Here is a 20188-nt window from a genome sequence, read left to right as displayed (position 1 = left end):
TTGCTACAAATATACCCCAGCGACTTAACACTGCTTTTGTGCTGCAGGGACACATATGTTTATATTTCAACAACAAAGAGTAGAAATACCGGTAATAGATGTCAGTTCATGTTCTTTAAAAAATTTTTTTTTTTTTTTTTTTTTTGGGGGGGGTGGTTTGAAGTGAGGAATATTCCCCTTTTGTGTTGCCATTTGGCGTTTTTATGGAAGCTCGTTTACGCCACAGAATAAAAATGTTTAAAAAGGTAATTGCTTCTTTTTTTCTCACATTTCAGACTTTTTTTCTCACAAAAGAAAAAAGTCAAGATTTGTGAGATATAAACAAATAATTCTGCCTTTTTTCCCCTCGCAACTCAAGTTTACATCACAATTCTAGGTTTATATCTCGCAATTCTGACTTTTTTCCTTAGAATTCTGAGTTTACATCTCACAGGTCTGTTTTTTTTTTCGCCATGGAACCGAATTTGTTTTTGACTTTTTTTTCCACCATTCTGACATTTTACTCGCATTTATGAGTTTATAACTCACAATTCTGAGTTTCTATGGCAATTCTCCCTTTTTTTCTAAGAACTGCGTGAAAAAAATGTCAGAATTGTGAGATATAAACTCAGAAATGCATAAAAAAGTCTGAATTGTGAGATAAAAAGTCGCAATTACTTTATTTTTAGAATTAAGGTGGCTGAAAAAGTCTAATGTTGAGCTCTATATGATGAGTTTACTGGTACAATGTTACAAAGCTAACAACGTGCTACTCAAATAAGCACAAAATGCATAGCAGATACAAATATTAGGTAAAATAGATTGATCTACTTTTTTTGCAGTATTGAATAAGAAACAGGTTTTCCACAACTTTTCACCAGCAACAAGCACTGAGTGTACAGTTTGTAGAAGTGAAATTCTGGACCAATCAGGTTCCATATTTTACAATGGGGCGCAATGACCCAGAAATAGAAGTCACATGAGCAACAAAATGTCTTGTTACTCATCACAGGGCAAAAATTCTAATTTGCATTTTCAGGATATGGTTTTATCCATGAAGGATGCATGCATGTCTGCCTTAGATTTTAAACACAGTATCTTTGCAGGAATAACAAGTTTGGGGGGAACAGCATTTACAACGTTACTTTCCTCATCTCTGATTGGATAAACAGTCGAGGGAATTCGTCCTATATCAGTGTGGTTATACTGGCTGTATTTTCAGGTTTCATTCCAGAGAGACATGAAGAATAAAAGTCACAGACATGCTCTCAGGTTTGGGGTCAGAGGTTGGTTGAGTGGAAGCAGTGCCTGTTCCTTCCTCTGGAGAACTCAAAAAAGGTTTTCCTCTCCAGACGGGAAAACAACAGACAGTCTCTCGCTCTCTCATCACACACATACCTTTATGCTATATATTAAATTCCTATGACAGTTTTATTTGTTTATAGGTTCTTAACATGATATTTACATGTATGCATTTATGCAAATATTATATATTATTATATTATGTATATTCTCAATCTGTACACTATATTTCCCAGGCTGTGCCATTGTATCATTTCAGAGTGGAAAGAAATGTCTAGTTGTTTAGACATCGATAGTTTTCTTTTTACAGCACTTCACTGAAGTCCATTATCGTATGTGATTACAAACATTGAGAGTCTGAGCCTGAGTGAGAGAGATGGACGCAAGCGGTGGCTCTCAATCCGGAATGCTGCGCCGCCTCGTCCCCAGGGACAGACAGTGGCTAATCAATTTTAGACCAATGGGAGCTTCATTTACATCACAAAAGCTAATTATTGCAGCCTAATCAATCAGCACATCCTAATTAGCTCAGGGCTTGAGCTGGGACTGCCAGAAAGAGAGCAAGATTTCTGCCCTGCTGTACAGAAACGTTTTCAGACATGCTGTTATTACATATCCAGACAAGCCTGAGGTGAGCAACTTTGTTAAACCTACAGAGACAGAACGAGAGCAGCTGACAAAAAAGAAAAGATGTATGGATGAATGATCTCTTGTTTTAATAACATTCCCAAAATCCCTTACATTTTTCCGCATTTTTGGTCCTGGAAAGGATGTGTGGAGGTCTGATTAAAGACGTCACTCATTTTGGTGTATGTGTGTGTGTGCGTGCGTGCGTGCGAGTGTGTGTATGTGTGTGTGTGTGTGTGTGTGTGTGTATGAACTTGGAAAACTGAAAAAGGCCTGAGAGATACAGTAGTTGGGATTTCTGTATACGTTACAGTAAGTTTGGAGTCAGTACATTTTTATTATTATCATTGAAAGAAATCAATACTTTTATTCAGCAAGGATGCATTACACTGATCAAAAGTGCCAGTAAATACTTTTTATAAAATGTTATAAAAGATTTCTATTTCAAATAAACGTGTTTGAACTTTCTATCCTGAATAAAGTATCCCATTTTCCACCAAAATGTTAAGCAGCATAACTGTTTTCAAAACGGAAGAAATGTTTCTTGAGCACCAACTCAGCATATTAGAATGGTTTCTGAAAAATCATGTGACACTGAAGACTGGAGTAATGATGCTGAAAATTAAGCTTTGCATCACAGGAATTAATTGCATTTTAAAATATATTAAACTAGAAATCAGTTATTGTAAATATGAATAATATTTCACAATATTACTGTTTTTACAGTATTTTTTTAATAAGCTGCTGATCCACCAGTTCACGTTTTGTCTCATGTGACTAACTGACCATTATCTTGAGCATGATGCACTGAAGGACTAAATGGCCTGAATCTTCCTCACAGGCATTAATTATCCCCAGCAGTGATTTTACATGCATTTTTACTCTGGGATTGATTGTGTTTCAGTGGTAGAAGCATGTCTTCATACGGCACATCTTATGGCCTTATGTTATGTTTATCGTCATGGGGTTTGGTACAGCTGAAGAAGCAATTTTCCCTTTTACAAGAATTGACATTCGAGTTGACATGGCGGATAACACAGTACAAGAGGTCAATAGATTCACATTTATATTTACTGTTCCAACCAGGTTTTGAACCGATCCGATTAGCAATAATTTGCATAAATCAAAATAACGGCAATTACCATGACAGGTCTCTGAGAATTAAGATGGGCTTCAAATGTTGAGTATGTTGATGCATGTTGAACTACTAAATTTTGCTGTTAGTGAAGTGCTAGCCAAACACATTTAGTTGCTAAGGTAGATTCCCTGAAGATGAGTACAGCATGTATTAATAGATTTTAATTAGCAGCGTTTGCTAAGACAATCATCACTTTTAGAATTGCTCGTACATGTGGTTTGAGATTTGAACAAACCTTTAACCCTAGGTATTTGACTTTGGAGCATAACATGTCCTGCACTGTTTATGCTACATTACAGACATAATTCATACCTCAAATCTGCAGTTTATTCTAAATGTTTTGTTTTAGGTTACACTTTATTTTGATAGTCCACTTTAGACATTCAACTAACTATAAGAAACTTTCCAACTACATGTCAATTCTCATTAGAGTATTAGTAGACTGTTAGGTTAGGGTTAATAGAATAAGTTGACATGTACTCGCAAAGTTACTTATAGTCAGTAGATATTAAGCAGGCAGTCTACTAATACTCTAATGACTGGTAGTTTAGTAGAGTTAGAATGTCTAAAGTGGACTATCAAAATAAAGTGTTACCCTGATTTATGATTTTCACTTGCACTGAAAAAAAATTGGTGTAGAAACGATTTTCACTAAGAAAATGTTAATACATTTCACAAATAATTACAAAGAATCTGCAAGTAGCTACGGAAGTCCTAAGAGGCCATGTATTATTAATATTTTTCTTTTTTGCTTCTTTTTTTTAATTTTGCTTCTCTTAGTGATAACGTTTACAATACATAAATAAAGGCTAATCAATCACTGTTGATATTTTTCCAGATACAGTACGCTAAACATTTTGTTTGTTTAATTAACATGTTTATATGGTCAAAGCCACACCGCAAACACTTCAGAAGGATGCAGAGAACTATTCTAAAATCTTTTAGAGCTGCTTGGATTCAACTCACTTTATTTTTCTTTTATTTGAAATAAAATTATATTTAATTTGTAATTTTTAGTAGGCATGTAGGATATGCTGTGACTGATATTATGTGCCTTAGCTTGGGATGCTGTTTGAACAGAGTGTTTGTGTGCGTGTGTGTGTGTGTGTGTGTTTTCCACAAAGAAATTTAGAAAATACAAAAGATTACAATGAATTAAATTAGCCTATACACTTTACATATAAATCACATTTCTTATCAGTATACATTTAATGATTAACAATAAAGATTAAAAATAAGGAAAATGCACATTACAAATACATTGTTGATAAACACAACATCCCCGCTTATTAACTAACAATCATGTACTTAAAAAATGCACAAATAAAGATATAGGTGCAAACAGAATACAGTGACGTCAACCTTGGTTTTAATAAGCAGTTAGTTTATGACACGGAACACGGTGGTGAAACAAGCAAGAACTTAATGATATAAAATAATCATATTGATTCAAGCATTTAACATTTATGAATGAATTAAATGTCAGTAATGTACAATACTGCACACATTATAGCGATCACGAAGAAGGTCCTTTTTCTGTCCCAAACGCGTACAGTAAAGTGGACATACAGTATACAACATCTCATCAGTTATATTCAGTTCTGTACTGCCACCTGTTGGCGCAGTTGTGTAACTTAGAGAACAACTTTTATGTCATGTCGAGATCACGAGAAAATTAAGTCGTGATAATGACAAAACAACTTTCGTTATGTCGAGATCACAAGAAAATTAAGTCGTGATAACAAGAAAGCAACTTTCGTTATGTCGAGATCACGAGAAAATTAAGTCGTGATAACAAGAAAGCAACTTTCGTTATGTCGAGATCACGAGAAAATTAAGTCGTGATAACAAGAAAGCAACTTTCGTTATGTCGAGATCACGAGAAAATTAAGTCGTGATAACGACAAAACAACTTTCGTTATGTCGTGATAACGAGAAAACAACTTTAGTTATGTCGAAATCACGCGAAAATTAAGTCGGGATCACAAGAAAACAACTTTAGTTATGTCGAGATCACGAGAAAATTAAGTCGTGATCACAAGAAAACAACTTTAGTTATGTCGAGATCATGAGAAAATTAAGTCGTGATCACAAGAAAACAACTTGTTATGTCGAGATCACGAGAAAATTAAGTCGTGATAACGACAAAACAACTTTTGTTATGTCGTGATAACGAGAAAACAACTTTAGTTATGTCGAAATCACGCGAAAATTAAGTCGGGATCACAAGAAAACAACTTTAGTTATGTCGAGATCACAAGAAAATTAAGTCGTGATCACGAGAAAACAACTTTAGTTATGTCGTGATCACGAGAAAACAACTTATGTCGAGATCACGAGATAATTAAGTCTTGATCACGAGAAAACAACAAAGAAAAATATTAATAATCCATAGCCTCTTAGGACTTTCGTAAGTAGCACATTTAATTAAACATGAACTTTTGAAGTAGATAGACTGAACTAGCATTTTCTTGTAAAACTTTGAAATTTTTTTTTTTTTCGCACTGTGATGGACAATAAAACAAATGTAATAATCCCATCGATTTACACTGAATCCAAACCATATTTAGGGACTTGGAATATGGCTTTTTTGATTTGGGCCAATAAGGAACCATCTAGAAACCACAGTTTTGACCTTTATGTGGCATTTTGATTCCCTTTTTACTCGACTGTACCTGTTCTGGTAATTGTCTTTAACATGATTTGCGCACTGTAATGATGAAGTGAAGCAGTAAGAGGTTGAGTGATGTAGAGCGAGGGTGTTTTGTGGTGAGTTGTGACTCTGCCGCACTGCTTCCCTCCAGGTGTTTGTTTTTGTGACTGAGGAAATTGCTCATAAATTTCAAATGACGCTTTGCAGAGAGACTCAGATTTCCCCAGATTCCCTCACAGTCAGATTTACGATACAGCAGAGAACTGGTGCTGATATTAATGGATAGCGCCTGCATCCGCCTGCACACAAAAATACACACAATCTAATACAGTACCATAGTGACTGTTTAGGAAAATGGTTTTATGATTGAAATAATTACTGCGCTCCTACATTCTTCTTATAGCTGAGCAAATCATAGCTGCATTAAATCTGTCACGTTTATTGAATTAGCCTCCCAAATGAGGCACCACTATTTTTTGTCTCTTCAGTTGTGTTGGCAGTGATGATGTGCAATTTGTAGCCAGTCCCTAAATATTATAAATGTAATATAGAAATATAAAAAGAGTATATATTGTAGGTCCTTAGCTTGCCTGCAGTATGTGTTTATGGTGGTGTGACCCTGACTTTGCCCTCCGCTCGTGCTGTTTGTCCATGGATATGCAGGAAGGACCACGCTACAGGAAAAGTCTTGTTTAGTTTTGTCGTGATATGCTTGTGCCAGCAATTTTCTGTCATTTCTCCCTGTTGCACTACTAGGACAATGACAATGACCCCGACCTATTATTATTACCCTTTCCCCTCTTTTCTTGCTCTACTTGCCTTGCTACTCAGTTTCAGAGTCTAGCTGTTTAGTTTCAAAATATATGTATATTATATTTATATACATTACATATATTACCTGTCTCTCTACTATTTATCACATGTAGTTCCTACAACAGACTAACTGTTTAGTTTCCCTTAAAGAAACTCTGCTTGAGTGTAGTGTAGTTAAATGTGACTGATACTGAGGCTCTAAATTTGTGTTTAATGGTAGGATATGCAAGTACATCTTAGAAAGATCCCTGAGAATTCTGTGTGTATATCACCACTGAGTGGCAATGACGTGAACTGCATGTTAGTAAGCTGCTCACGACCCAGCAATGCCCCAGAGGAGTGTGGCTTTAGACACACCATGATTGAAAACAGAGGAAAAAGGTCATCGGATAGGGTGGCGCTGAGCGTGTAAACCAACAGGAGGGAATACATTAAACAGAACAAAGAACGAGGAGGAAAGAGCAACTGCTCTGCTCTCAGATCAGGAGAATTCACTAGATTATGTATATTTCTAGGCTGGCACACGCTGGAAATTCTGGTTAAACGCTGATGTTCCCGCTCATTTGTTATTATAAAATATTATTTTGATGTCTAGCAAAACAATAATAATAAAAAAAAAAATATATATATATATATAATTTATATATATATATAAATTATAATTAATTATTATTTAAAATGTATTAATTATCAAAATATTAGCCATCAAATCACTTTAATGAATTAAAGTATGTGCTTAATCAGACCAATATGACATTTAAAAAAAATACTATTACTATTTCTAAAAAACAGTATTATTGGCCAACATGTGCCAGACAGTAGTGATGGAGTGTTTATACATGTGAAGATTTTATGCTGGGGAAAAAAACTGATAGAAAAATAATAAATCAAGTAATTAATGTAGTGAGACTTTTGATTTTAACCTAGGGTGTATGAAACTGAACCGATAAAGGCTTTTGGTCTCTACATGAAACCTAAGGATCAAAGCTGTAAATGTAATTTAACTCAGAATATTATTTCAGTATCTACTTCAAGGATGTTTAGATGTTTTGCACAGAAAACAATTTGAGGATACTGATTAAAAATAAGGATTTGTGTTTGAAAGAGAATTTTTGCCTGTGTTTTTTACCCTCAGGGTCATCACTGTGCATAATACTCATACCTTAGCTTGAATTGAACACAATATTACTTTAATATCTTATGGCAATGTTATTTTAAGTGTTTTTTTAAAAGACGTTTTTACTTGAAAACAAATTGAATATACTGATGAAGAGAGGGAATTTGTTGAATTTTCGGTTTATTTACCCTCATGGTCAGTGCTGTATGTAATGTGCGAGCTTGTGGTTGACTTGTTGCCATCTCCAGTCCTGTCTTTCACACATGAATAAATTCATGCATCTCCAGCAGAGCTGTTAAAATAATTAAGTCTCTGCCGTTCACTACACTAATGTCTGATTCATTCTGCGCCATGTACGCTCAAGTGCACAAGAGGGACGCATCCAAGAATTCACTAATTTGGTGTTGGAGTGCAGGTTCAGAATGGAAGAGAGGTGTTGTGGGACGTGTTATGCTCTTTTCACCTGCATTATGAAGTCTCACTGAAGCATATCAGAATCAAGAGCTCTACAGTTCACTTCCCCTTTACGACTGGTTGTGTTCATATGCGCTGAAATTATTTTAAAGCTGGAGGCGAGGATATTATAATTCTTACCTACCAGTAAAAGATTACTATGTGGCTGCCGTTGGTCCTTTACTGCAATACAGATATTTATGATATGAATAATGTAACTAGAGTTCAAATTTATGAGAAAAAATGTTTTACACACTTCTTGACTTTAATGAGTCAATAAAAACCCATAAAACAATTCATGTGCAGAAAATGTTAAAGACAAAGTTGTGTCAGCAATATTCTGTCCCAGCTGTTAGAAGTTATTTTCCTTGTGGGAATTTGCAAAACTAGTCGACTAGTTGGTGGACTGTCTAAATGATTAGTTGACTAGTGGATATCTAACAAATATTTAACAAGTAAATAATGGGAACATTGCATACAGCAAGTTTTGGCAGTAATTGTCCATAAGGCTTCTGACAGAATTTTAAAGCAAAAACATAAATGCATTTAACATTTTGCCACCTTGTGGCCAATTCTCACAAAATTGGACAGTCAGCATCATGATAGTTATTTTTATTACCACCGGCTTTTAATTTGGCATGAAACGGAAATTGTGATCATATTTTCTTCTCTATTGTGACGTTTATCTAAATGAAATGGCTTCTTGAACAAGAAAAAAATATAAAGCAGGGAAGGGGAAATGTACAAAGATTACAGAAAGTCACATGGATTTGATAAAATGTACACAGTTAGATCTTTTATAATAAACACGACAAAATTCAATAAAAAAACTGATTTCATGTTGACTTTAAGAAATGAATTTACTGTCTGCTGAATTTTTATTGACTTTTGGCGAACATTATTGTTCATTTGTATGATTGATAATGTTAGCATATGTTAGCATTTCTATCAAAGAAAATGCACATCAAATGTCAACTTTTAAATGTTTCACAATTAAATGTTTGCAAAGCAATCATGAGGGTTTTGTAGTTGTAGCGCCCCCTATGGGCAAAATTTGGCATGTATCTTCAGAATGTCCTGTTGTCTCAATCTGTGTGTATGAAGTTGTGTAAAGTTTGGAATTCCCTTTCAGAAGATATAGGTCAGTTAGTCACTGTGAACCACACCCAAAAATATCAAATGTGCTAGAAACCATTTGACAAATCCTTTTGATGATCTTTTGTCACAAGTGTCTCTAGATCAGGGGTGGCGAACGTTGGTCCTGGAGAGCCGCAGCCCTGCAGAGTTCTGCTTCAACCCTAATCAAGCACACCTGAACAAGCTAATCAAGGTCTGAAGGGTTACTAGAAAGCTACAGGCAGGTGAGTTTTAATTCGCCACCGCTGCTCTAGATGATAAATACCAGACATCACCCGTAATGGACAAACTGCCAAGGAGCTATATATACTTTGTCTTAATTCAGGCATCCTAATCATTTCTATTTTCTTGTCATCCAACAGGAAGTTCTACTACATTACCCTTTTACGGGACCCCGTGTCTCGGTACCTAAGCGAGTGGAGACACGTCCAGCGCGGGGCCACGTGGAAAACCTCCCTGCACATGTGCGATGGGCGAACGCCCACGCCGGAGGAGCTGCCCCCCTGCTACGAGGGCACCGACTGGTCGGGCTGCACATTACAGCAGTTCATGGACTGTCCGTACAACCTGGCAAATAACCGACAGGTGCGCATGCTGGCCGACCTCAGCCTGGTGGGCTGCTACAACATGTCCTTCATCCCGGAGAAGAAGCGTGCGCAGGTGCTACTCGAGTCGGCCAAGAAGAACCTACGAGACATGGCCTTCTTCGGCTTGACCGAGTTCCAGCGCAAAACGCAGTACTTGTTCGAACGGACCTTCCACCTCAAGTTCATCCGGCCCTTCATGCAGTACAACAGCACGCGGGCCGCCGGCGTGGACCTGGACAACGACACAGTGCAGCAGATCGAGGAGCTCAACGACCTGGACATGCAGTTGTATGACTACGCCAGGGATCTTTTTCAGCAGCGCTACATGTACAAGCGACAACTCGAGCGAAGAGAGCAGCGCCTAAAGAACCAGCCCGCCCTCTTCCACTTTCGTCGGGCGCCCAGCTTTGATCCTGCTTTCAGGGATGACGCGCCGGAGTCCGAGGCGTCCCGACTGCCCACGGAGGACTACATGAATCACATCATCAACCGCTGGTAGCAGTGCTGGGGGGAGGGGGATGGTAAATACAGGTTGACGAGGAGAAAAAGGCTGCGATGCCCAGGTCAAATCCAGCGGGAGAGGAGCACGGCGAACGAGAAAGAGACAGAACTTTAGCGCCACCATCAAATGCAGCCCTCCCCCCTTCTGTTGTGCTCCAGGATATCCTTCGGTCGTCTTAGAGAGGAAGGACTCTAAATGCAGCGCGCTCTTCGCCGCTAATGCGAAGACTTTGAGCGTCAGGTCAGAAATTACTGACTAACTTAAAGCACTGAGCCTGAACTTAAAATAAGAGGTGAAGACTTCTACAGGCGCATTTGCCCACGGAAGGAAAAAACAGACGTAAAAATTATCGGAATTATATTCACTGCAGATTTTAAAAGAATGAACCGAATGAAATTGTATAAGGGTATTTGCTTAAATGTCTGCTGCCATTTCAGCCATGATAACGGTCTGTCTCTTTATTTTTTTGTTTATTATGGTCTTATTTCTTTTGATTATTTTTGAAAGGGATTGTTCGTCCCTCAAAGAGGTAAAACTCACAGCACTGAGACCAACAGAGCTGCCTAACACTTATTGGATGCAATTTATTAGCTTTTCATAATCAGTGATGACTTGAAAAGGTCTGTTCTATTGTCCTTTTTTGTGTGTATTTGCACTTCGGTTGCAAATTTCGATGGACGGACGGACGACGTGTGGACCATAGCCATTATTTAAGCTTTCAGCATACTGTACGAGAAAATTCTGTGAGCTAAGTGTACTAATACAACCTTACCGAATGTGAGAGGTGTTTCGTTTGTCCGATCCGACAGATGTCTTGCGTGATGTTATTGGCCGAGACAAATTCTAAGTTGTCATTAGCACTCAATCAAGGCCATTTCTTAGTAGCTGAAGCGGGAACCAGGTGGAGATCCAAAGAGGAAACTGTGTCTTATTTTACACTTAGTAAGGATGGGCTCTGTGTTTCTAAGCGAAGTCATGCACTCTAAAGACGATTGACTCAGTAATGACGCCTGTGTGTCAGTCAATAACAGGAGCGTTGAAGAGAGAGAGCTCGTGAATCGCAAGAGCAGAATGAAGAAGCAGCAAACGCAGCCTTTATAAATGTCATCACCATTCCCAATTCCCAGAGACTACTCAATATTTAGTATGCGTGTGGATGGAGGATGACTGTGTGTTTTTGAGATTCTAAGCATTCTATTGAGGATGACTGTTTTAAGTATGCAAGCATGTTTGGGTGTTATTTTTTTCTGTGTGAATGTGTGCGAGTGAGTATTTCATGACCAATCTCTTGCCATGGTCCTCAGGGACTGAAGCTATTCCCAGTAAGGGGACAAGAATGATGTCACGTGTCTCCCCTTATGCAAATCTTTGAGTTGTTTGTTGTTAAAGGAATAGTTTGCACTGAGAAGTGCACAGTTCTGTCATTATTTACTCACTCCTAATCCATGTGGCCATAAAATGAGATGTTTTGCAGAATGCTCAAGCTACTCTTTTCCAAACAATGAAGGTGAATAGGGACTGGAGCTGTGGAGCACCAAAACTATATTTAAATTTGCCATATTTAAAGTATTCAAGTTTATTCCAATTCAGCTAAGTCATAAGGATGGTCACTTTTGAGCTAAACAGCTATAGTCCTCATTCAGTTTCATTGTACAGTATATAAAAGAGCAGTGTGAACATCCTGCAAACCGTCTTCTTTTATGTTCCACTAAAAAAAGAAAGTTGTACTGATTTGAAACAACATGAGAGTGAGTAAATAATGACAGAATTGTAATTTTCGGGTGAACTGTCCCTTTAAGTTGACGACTACGCAACAACTTCAGAGTAAACAGTATGTGAATAAGGTATCAGGAAGAATTACCTTGACTCTGACTCTTAAGGTGTTATGAGGGATGTTTTTACTTTACTTACTGCTCTGCAATGGGAATTTGTTTTCTCAGTAACTATAATGACTGACTACTCTTCACTTACCGCATATTTAACCTAAAGTGTTGTTATGTTATTCAGGAACAAATGTCTTCTCATGACCGATCTGCATAATTCACGAATGATCTTTATGAAGGCAGCCCTTTATTAATATCTCAATGTGATGCTGTCATTCCCTACAGCTGATATGCTCTTTATGGAAACCCTCAGTGGGTTGTAGCAATTGTTGGTCTCATTGCAAAATATTTCAGTGACCAAGTGTTTCTCAGTCTTAATTCAACAATGGCACCCAACCAATCAGAATAGAATATTGGTGTGCTTTAAAAATGGCCACTGCGTCCAACTGTCAAATATTAGGCCAGAAACATGCTCTACAGTGACGCTAACAAACCCCAGTACTCAAGGGGGCGACACAGTCACCTTCAAATGTGTGTGCCGTTAAAGTGTTGTTATTCAGGTAACTAGCTATAGATGGTTTAACTTTTACTTAGATTCTCTTCAAACTGTTGCTCAGTCATGTCGGTAGTCAGTTTATGCTAAAGCCTGCTATAGCGCCCCTCGTGGTAATGCTAAGAATGCGACACACATCTGAGTTGCATTATCAATGGCATCGTTTTCAGAACAGTCTCTAAAATTAAGCTAGAGGCATTTGCCCTCACCTGCTCCTCTAGAGTATGTTTCTGGCCTTATGTGAGTCTAGCAAATTGACTTCAGCTCTTTCTGAAAGAGTGTGCAAGAGCAGCACTAGCGAATCCCTGAGCTCTGCTTCCGGGTGCATTTATTCATCACATCCAGTTCATCTGCTCTGGGTATTTTTCTCATTATTTCAACAATGGATCGTCAAATACACCATTAAAAAAATGGCATTTTTGTATAAACATGTCAATGCTTCCTGTCTTCATTTTCATTTCTGCTCTGGGAAAGTGTCTCTAAACTCACACGAGCACATTTAAGGTATTTTCTATTTTAATGTCTAAGGGGATTGATTAATACAGACGGTAAGTTTGACTCTTCAATCAGTTTGTGAAAATGAATGAAAAAGTTTTAATAGTAAGTAATAGCATTTCAGAGGAAACCTTGAAGGCATGTGAGCAGCATTATTAAAAAAGTGTAAAATATGACTATCAAGTTTCTGAAGTACCATTACACTTAAATATTAAGTGTCAAAATAATTATTTACCAGCCCTGTGTGTGCAAAGGCACAGTATGTCAAAGTCCGTTCACCTGACAGCCATCTTGAAAACCCCCCAGTTATTTGTTATGTGGAGCAACTTCAGGTTAAGTGCCAGTTAAGTGCCAGTTGAATATATTTATAACTTGAGCATTCATGAGTTTATTATCCTTTACTATATTTCATATAGAGTTTAATGAACATAACTTAACATAAATTGTCACTTCCCGAAGACATTAAAAACCTGTTTAATTATTCTAAATTTAAAAAATCTGGTTAAAGAAAAGAAAAACGTCTCAGGTTACTTATGTAACCATGGTTCCCTGAGTAGGGAACGAGACACTGCGTCCTCTAGGGGTCGCTATGGGGAACGCCTCGTCGTGACCCGTGTCTGAAGCATACATTGAAAAAACACCAACTCGTTGGCCGGCGACAGCCATGACGTCACTACCGGTGCGACTATAGTATAAATAGGCGTCCGTGCCTCAGCAGCGGCGGGGCCTGAATCGCGGGGAGCAGATGGCTGCCCCTCTTTACTTGAAAAGAGAGACAAACGAGAACGGAGCTTTTTCATTGGAAAACGCTCGCAATGCACGCAGATTGCCCCCTCGAGGACATCGCGTGCGTGCTCTTCGCCCAAACAAACAACACATAGATTGTGTGTATCATCTGGTGTCAAATAGCGATGACACGGATGCACACACCTTCTAAATGCTCTGCTAGTGCTCGCCATAATGAATAGAGATAGCTCTTACTTTTTCCTTGGAAATGCATGCTTCAAACAGAACAGTCAATGAAGACGAAGAAGAGAATGATGTGTGCTCCCGGCGCCTATTTATAATATAGTCGCACCGGTAGTGACGTCATGGCTGTCGCCGGCCAACGAGTTGGTGTTTTTTCAATGTATGCTTCAGACACGGGTCACGACGAGGCGTTCCCCATAGCGACCCCTAGGGGGACCCCTAGAGGACGCAGTTCGAAGTTCCCATGAAGGGGAACTATATATAGGTATTACATAAATATATATTAAATTATTTATTTTCTAATTAATTGCCATTGTTGTTGTTTAACATGGAAAAATTGGCAATGTTCATTCAAACTACCTGCTGAAAATGTAACCTTGCCACTGACAGGAATAAATTACATTTATTTATATATATATATATATATATATATATATATTAAGATTTCACAATATATTTCACAATATTGCTGTATTCAAATAAAATTCAGCTTGAGCATAAGAGACTTCTTTTGAAAAACATTACCAACCTCAAACTTTTGAGTGGAATTGTGATAATATAAAATTAATATGATTTCCATTTTTAAATATTGACAGTTCGATATGTTAAGTCAGAAATGATGGATACATGAAAATGCACAGCAGGAATGACCCTTCGGCCCCACATACACACACACATAGCAACCAGCGCTGCCGTGAGAGACAGCATCACACCACACACACACACACACACACACACACCACAGCAGACATCAGCCGCTGAAGCCCAGGCTACGCTACAGAAGCGGCTGACTCAGACAAGAGCGCTCTCCCTGGTAATTACAAAATAGCTCCTGGCACAGATATCAAGACACGCTTCTTTGTCCTGTTGAATTGAACGGCAGAGTAGCAGCGTATCAGCAGCCATTATTGTCTGAAATGGATGGGGGTAATCACTCCGGCTCCTCTGAGTTCTGCAGGGGTAATGAATTGCCACGCTGTGTCTCTTGGACAAGAGCCACACCGAGAATCACTTGCACCCAGGCCATTGTTCTGCCAGGATATAATAAGAATTCCCAGTATGACAAATACAGTATATAGAGAGAAGATGAAGTGGCTGGGAGAAGAATTAGGAGAATTTCTATAGCTCTGCACAATAAGTATTGAACCTACATGACGAAGGGCTACAACATACTTTTGTTTTGAGCTCAACAATTAACCATTGGCCTCAGCAGCTTTTTAAATTCATTAAAACAAAAAGAGGCAAAACAAATTTTCAAGCATTTTCCCATATTTTCAGGACTGGAGTGGACCAAGTAATTTTAAAGTGATAGTTCACGCAAAAATGAAATTTACTTACCTGCACCTTGTTCCAAACTTGACTTTCTTTCTTCTGTGGAACACATTTTGGCATTTATAATGAAAGTCAGTGTGATCCAATATTGTTTCAGACCCCTTTGATTATTTCATTTATATTGCAAATAACTATCCTTTTAACCATTACTATTTAAAAACCTATATTGTTGCAGTGTTATTTTGGTAACATTGATGTACCATTATAATTTTTGTTCATATTTTGAATTAGATTTTATTTTTAGGTTTTTCTTTTTAATGTTAGTTACATTTTAATAATTTTTATTAAATGTCTAAAAATTTCTCTATTGTGTGGTGTCATTAAGATTATTTAACTGCTCCCGATCGAGATGGAGTGTCCCGAACTCAAATCGTAAATATCAAACATGACTCTTGATCGGGCTGCCTCTGACGTCCTTAACAATAATAACTTTGATAGGTTGACTACTAAATATTTTAATATTGAGGGGGCGACATGTCCCTCTCAACATCTATAAAGTGGTTCCTGTCCCGATTGTATCACAAAATTCACCTCAAATGGATTTGATTCAAAACTCGACACAGTAAACTAGGTTTCAGTGGCACTGATCTATAATCATAAGTCATCAATTGCCGCTGTAATTTACCTTACGAGTGCTCTTCGCTTCTTAGCTTATGGCTGATTTGAATGCACAAAGGGGATAATGTGGAACTGACGTGGCCATTTCACCTTTTGTGTGTGTGGTCCATACTTGGCTTTTAAAGGTGAGACATAATTTAGCACTGGGAAATATAAGTCAGTGCCATGGAAACATGATGTCACATCCTTGAAAAGCTTTCAAACTTGATTGTTATTCCTCTTGAAAACTGCTTCTCAAGTGTTTCCTCACAGCACTTCTTGAGGAATTTAGTGTCGAGAGTCGATGTTAATTTTCTGGATCGTTCTCTGAAATTTTACAGTCGTACAGAATATTAAACTCAGTTCTGTCGTGCTGTCATTTCCTGTCATTGTTGGTTTTGAAGGACTTCTGCAAATCGCCTCCTAATCAGGATCATTGATTTTTATGAGCAGAGCCCTTCGCAGCAGGCTGCTGGCTTTACAGCCCCCCTCGGGTATAAAAGGTAGGCGCTCCAGCGGAAAGGTTAACAGCCACTGCGGCAAGAGGAGAGCGGCTCTGCACTATACTTTTCTCTTTTCTGTCCACAGGCTAATGCATAATGGAGCCACCTTGACCCCATAAAGCACCCAGGGCTCCCTGTCCCGTCAGAAGCGCACTTCGACCTGTCACTCTTGATCTACAGTTTAATTCGATGCCGGAGCATGCAATTTCTGCCACACCGTTACAGGTTGTGTTGCTCTACCACAAGAAAGGCCAATGGAAGCATGCATAAATATCCGGCTGAAACATCAAGCGTGCCCTTGTCAGTTTGAGCTTGGGTGGCAATAGCCAAACAGATCCAGGGTGTCCAATCATATCCGATATTGATAAACAGAGCATGGATTTTGACATCTGACCCAGCAGTGACATTAAACTATTTAGCAGTATTAGAGCATCTCTGCAGGCGCTTTAATTCTCATGCTGGATAGAAACAGGAAAAATAGGCAAATATTAAAATGTGAATAGCCTAAGGCTTGGCCGCCATGGCTCATGATGCTGTGCAATTAGTCTTTTGTTTGATGTAGTAGAATTCTGGTAATAAAAAATCTCCCCAATTGAAGTGTCCGTTTTTTTGTTGTTTTTTTTTTTTTTGCTAACAGCCTGAAAGCATCATCTGTAATGCAAGATAAAGATGTAAAATACAACTTTATGAATCCCAAGAAGGAGATGTATCATATTAAAGTCTAGATGGTTATTTCCTCTGACAAGATGATTGAGAATCAAATATTCATAATGAGAGACATGTGTTACTTCATAAAAGCAGACGTGTCAATTTGAAAAAGTTTGCAACTGAGTGTATTGAAAACATAATGCCTTTTCTTTTTGAAATGAAGATTCAAAATCCATTAAATATTAAGCATTGTTTGAATTGTTCCTTCTCTTTATTGTCCTGGTTTAAATGTGTCATGCAGTGGTCACTAAGCCCATGGGAAATTAAAGGGGACAGTTATAGTAGAACCAATTCATTCAACCCCTATTTTTAGACTAGTATTCCCATGGGACAGTGAGTTAGGCCACTACTTGTCATTTAGCAGTAGGCTATTTGAGTTAACGAGGTACAAGACAGATCCCAGTTTTGTAATTTGAGATGGAATGAACTGTCTATTAATGAGATACATTAATTTGGGGTTCTTTTCAGTTATAAAAGGAACAATGTAAATGTTACTTTACCGTCGGTTCTACCATACAATGTGTTCAGTAGAAACAATTCAGAACATGAGTACAATTCAGAGTAAAAGCATAGGCTATAGTTTCCTAAAAAAAAAAATTCTAAATAGATTTAGTGTATTTTTGGAAAATATTTTTATACAATTTAAGCATGTCACTGCTTGAATATTCATAGCATCTACCCAAAGGCAATAAATACCATATGGTTTATAGAAATGTATGTCAGTGTAATACAGTATTACACTGAAGTAGCCTAGCTGTTTAAAAAATGATTAAAAATTGAAGCAGCTTAAAAACAGGCATCATACACAGTAGTTCGATAAAAATATAAAACAGAAAGATCTCGCAGTCAGATCTTTAGTCATTATTTTCACGCATTATCCGTACAAATCCAGTTTCTAACCCTGAGTTAAAGGCTCCTGCGCGCTCTTCTTGAGCCAAAATGGCGCCTATGACTAATTAGCTGTCTAACGTATAGCCAGTAAAAACATTGCATTATGTTGTTGTCTTTAATCAAATTTCTGACATTTCTTAACCAATATCGTATTGTATTTTATAAATACTGATGTTAATGTGGCACTTATAATATTATATATGATTTTGCTTATACTTAAAGCTATATTTCTGGAAAGGCACAAAGAGCAGATCCTACACATGAACCGTGGGATGGACCCCTCATACCGTCCAAACATGGCAACTCACGAAGCAGATTCAGAAGCCGGTGCTGGTATGATTGCTCACATTATTCTCAGCATAATTCTGTCGCATTGCTTTTATTGCAATGATAGTGTGTATGAATAGGCTACGCCACTTAATGCATTTTGCAACTGGGTCGAAGCAAATGTATGTGATTAGTCATCCTTGCACAGTTATAAGGACTGCCATTGCGCTACATAGATAAGTGAGCTCATTTAAACGCTGAATTCTTCCTTTTAGATTATTTTCTGGTTATTATGTTCCTAGACTATTTGAATTCAGTCGCATCTCATTCACATAACCTGTTAAAATCGAATTGCAATCCTTCGCATTATGATTATATAAGTCATATGATACTTCTTGGATTTACTTAGTGCATTTAAATTTGGCCAGAGTGCCAGTTAGATGCCATAATAATTTCATTCATCCTCGTAAAATATGCTTTCAAAGAAGTTGTTAATGCAGGAAGTTAACGAGAACCCGGAACTCCTGCTCGATGAGAACGCTGATTGGATGAGGCTAATCTCAATGTCCACGATGAGTGCTCTGATTGGCTGAGAGTCAGGTCGCGCTGCCCTCTTCAAGCTGTCAAATGAAGTGAAATACAATGCACAAACATATGGAGGCTTTGTCTGTTTACCTTTGTGATATATATTTACGCGTTTTATGATTATTCTTTGCAAGTCTTTTATGTCAGTATATTCCAATTTGATGTGTTTAATGTAGTTAAAAGAGGACAGTTTCAACGTTTGTTTCACTTTCTTTATGAAATGTTTAACCTGTTTAATACATCTACGGTTTAACCACTTAAAAGCACAACCAGCTTTTGGAGCATTAGTAGTGTACCATCACCAGTGAGTCCCCTCCTCAAGCAGAGACTAAACGGTTTCATTTTCTCAGGCTTTTGTGGGAAAATGTGGATGTTGTTTGCTGCACTGCTGGCTCTGGGCTCTGTCCACTCTGTCAATGGGGACTCAAAAGCTGTCACAACAACACTGACCACTAAATGGCCCTCTACACCACTTCTGCTGGAGGCCAGGTTAGCTTGAACACAATGGCGACAGCATATTTAATTATTTTATGCTACAGTTTACTAATAATAAAATATGCCTTTATATTCTACAGTGAGTTCCTTGCTGAAGAGAGTCAAGACAAGTTCTGGGACTTTGTGGAAGCCACTCAAAATATTGAAAATGATCATGATGGTAATATTTGTTATGAATCCTGTCTTTTACTTTAATTTTTTTAGACATGCCGAGGCTTGTCATCCTGTTTGTCTATTTTTTTATGACGCTGTTACCCTTTGAAATCTTGTATTTAAATGATGCAACAGTGCTGTTGTGCTAAATGTCATATGTTAAAATATTGTATACTTTTATGCTGCAGTATGCTATGCAAAAAATTGATGTCAAGCTACTTGCGGTTAATGAAAATAGTTCCAAAAGTACCAGCAATTGTGTCGATGCTCTCGACATGCTGTTGGCCAATCAGATTACCAAACTGTTGTCCATATTTCAGACACGGATCAGGCTTACTACGATCTGATCCTGAAGAGAGCCAGTGTGCTGCTGAGCCCAGTGCAGCTAAACCTGCTTAAGTTCACCTTATCTCTGAGGGCCTACTCATCCACCGTCCATTCCTTCCAGCAGGTGAGTAGGGCCTCTCCACAGCTGTTTAATGTAAACTCAAAGTGAATCTCAAGAAAAC

At 37.9% G+C, this 20188-nt stretch overlaps 2 protein-coding genes across 2 annotated transcripts in view; both read left to right on the top strand.

Annotated features, from left to right (window-relative positions):
• Nucleotides 1-12010, top strand: part of LOC107748934 (heparan-sulfate 6-O-sulfotransferase 1-A-like) — a 139980-nt gene extending 127970 nt beyond the window's left edge. The window contains exon 2 of the mRNA XM_016563949.1: nucleotides 9582-12010. Coding sequence (XP_016419435.1) covers nucleotides 9582-10305 — 724 coding nt within the window. The 3' untranslated portion in view covers nucleotides 10306-12010. The remainder of the gene's footprint in view (nucleotides 1-9581) is intronic.
• Nucleotides 12011-18451: 6441 nt separating this feature from the next.
• LOC107748935 (UDP-glucose:glycoprotein glucosyltransferase 1-like) overlaps nucleotides 18452-20188 on the top strand; it is a 28437-nt gene continuing 26700 nt past the window's right edge. Inside the window, exons 1-4 of the mRNA XM_016563951.1 lie at nucleotides 18452-18512; nucleotides 19382-19520; nucleotides 19607-19686; nucleotides 20000-20130. Coding sequence (XP_016419437.1) covers nucleotides 18452-18512; nucleotides 19382-19520; nucleotides 19607-19686; nucleotides 20000-20130 — 411 coding nt within the window. The remainder of the gene's footprint in view (nucleotides 18513-19381; nucleotides 19521-19606; nucleotides 19687-19999; nucleotides 20131-20188) is intronic.

Source organism: Sinocyclocheilus rhinocerous, unplaced genomic scaffold (assembly GCF_001515625.1).
Source record: "Sinocyclocheilus rhinocerous isolate Xijiao unplaced genomic scaffold, SAMN03320098_v1.1 scaffold440, whole genome shotgun sequence".
In the NCBI taxonomy this organism is placed as follows: Eukaryota; Metazoa; Chordata; class Actinopteri; order Cypriniformes; family Cyprinidae; genus Sinocyclocheilus; species Sinocyclocheilus rhinocerous.
This window is presented reverse-complemented; position numbering and strand designations above follow the sequence as displayed.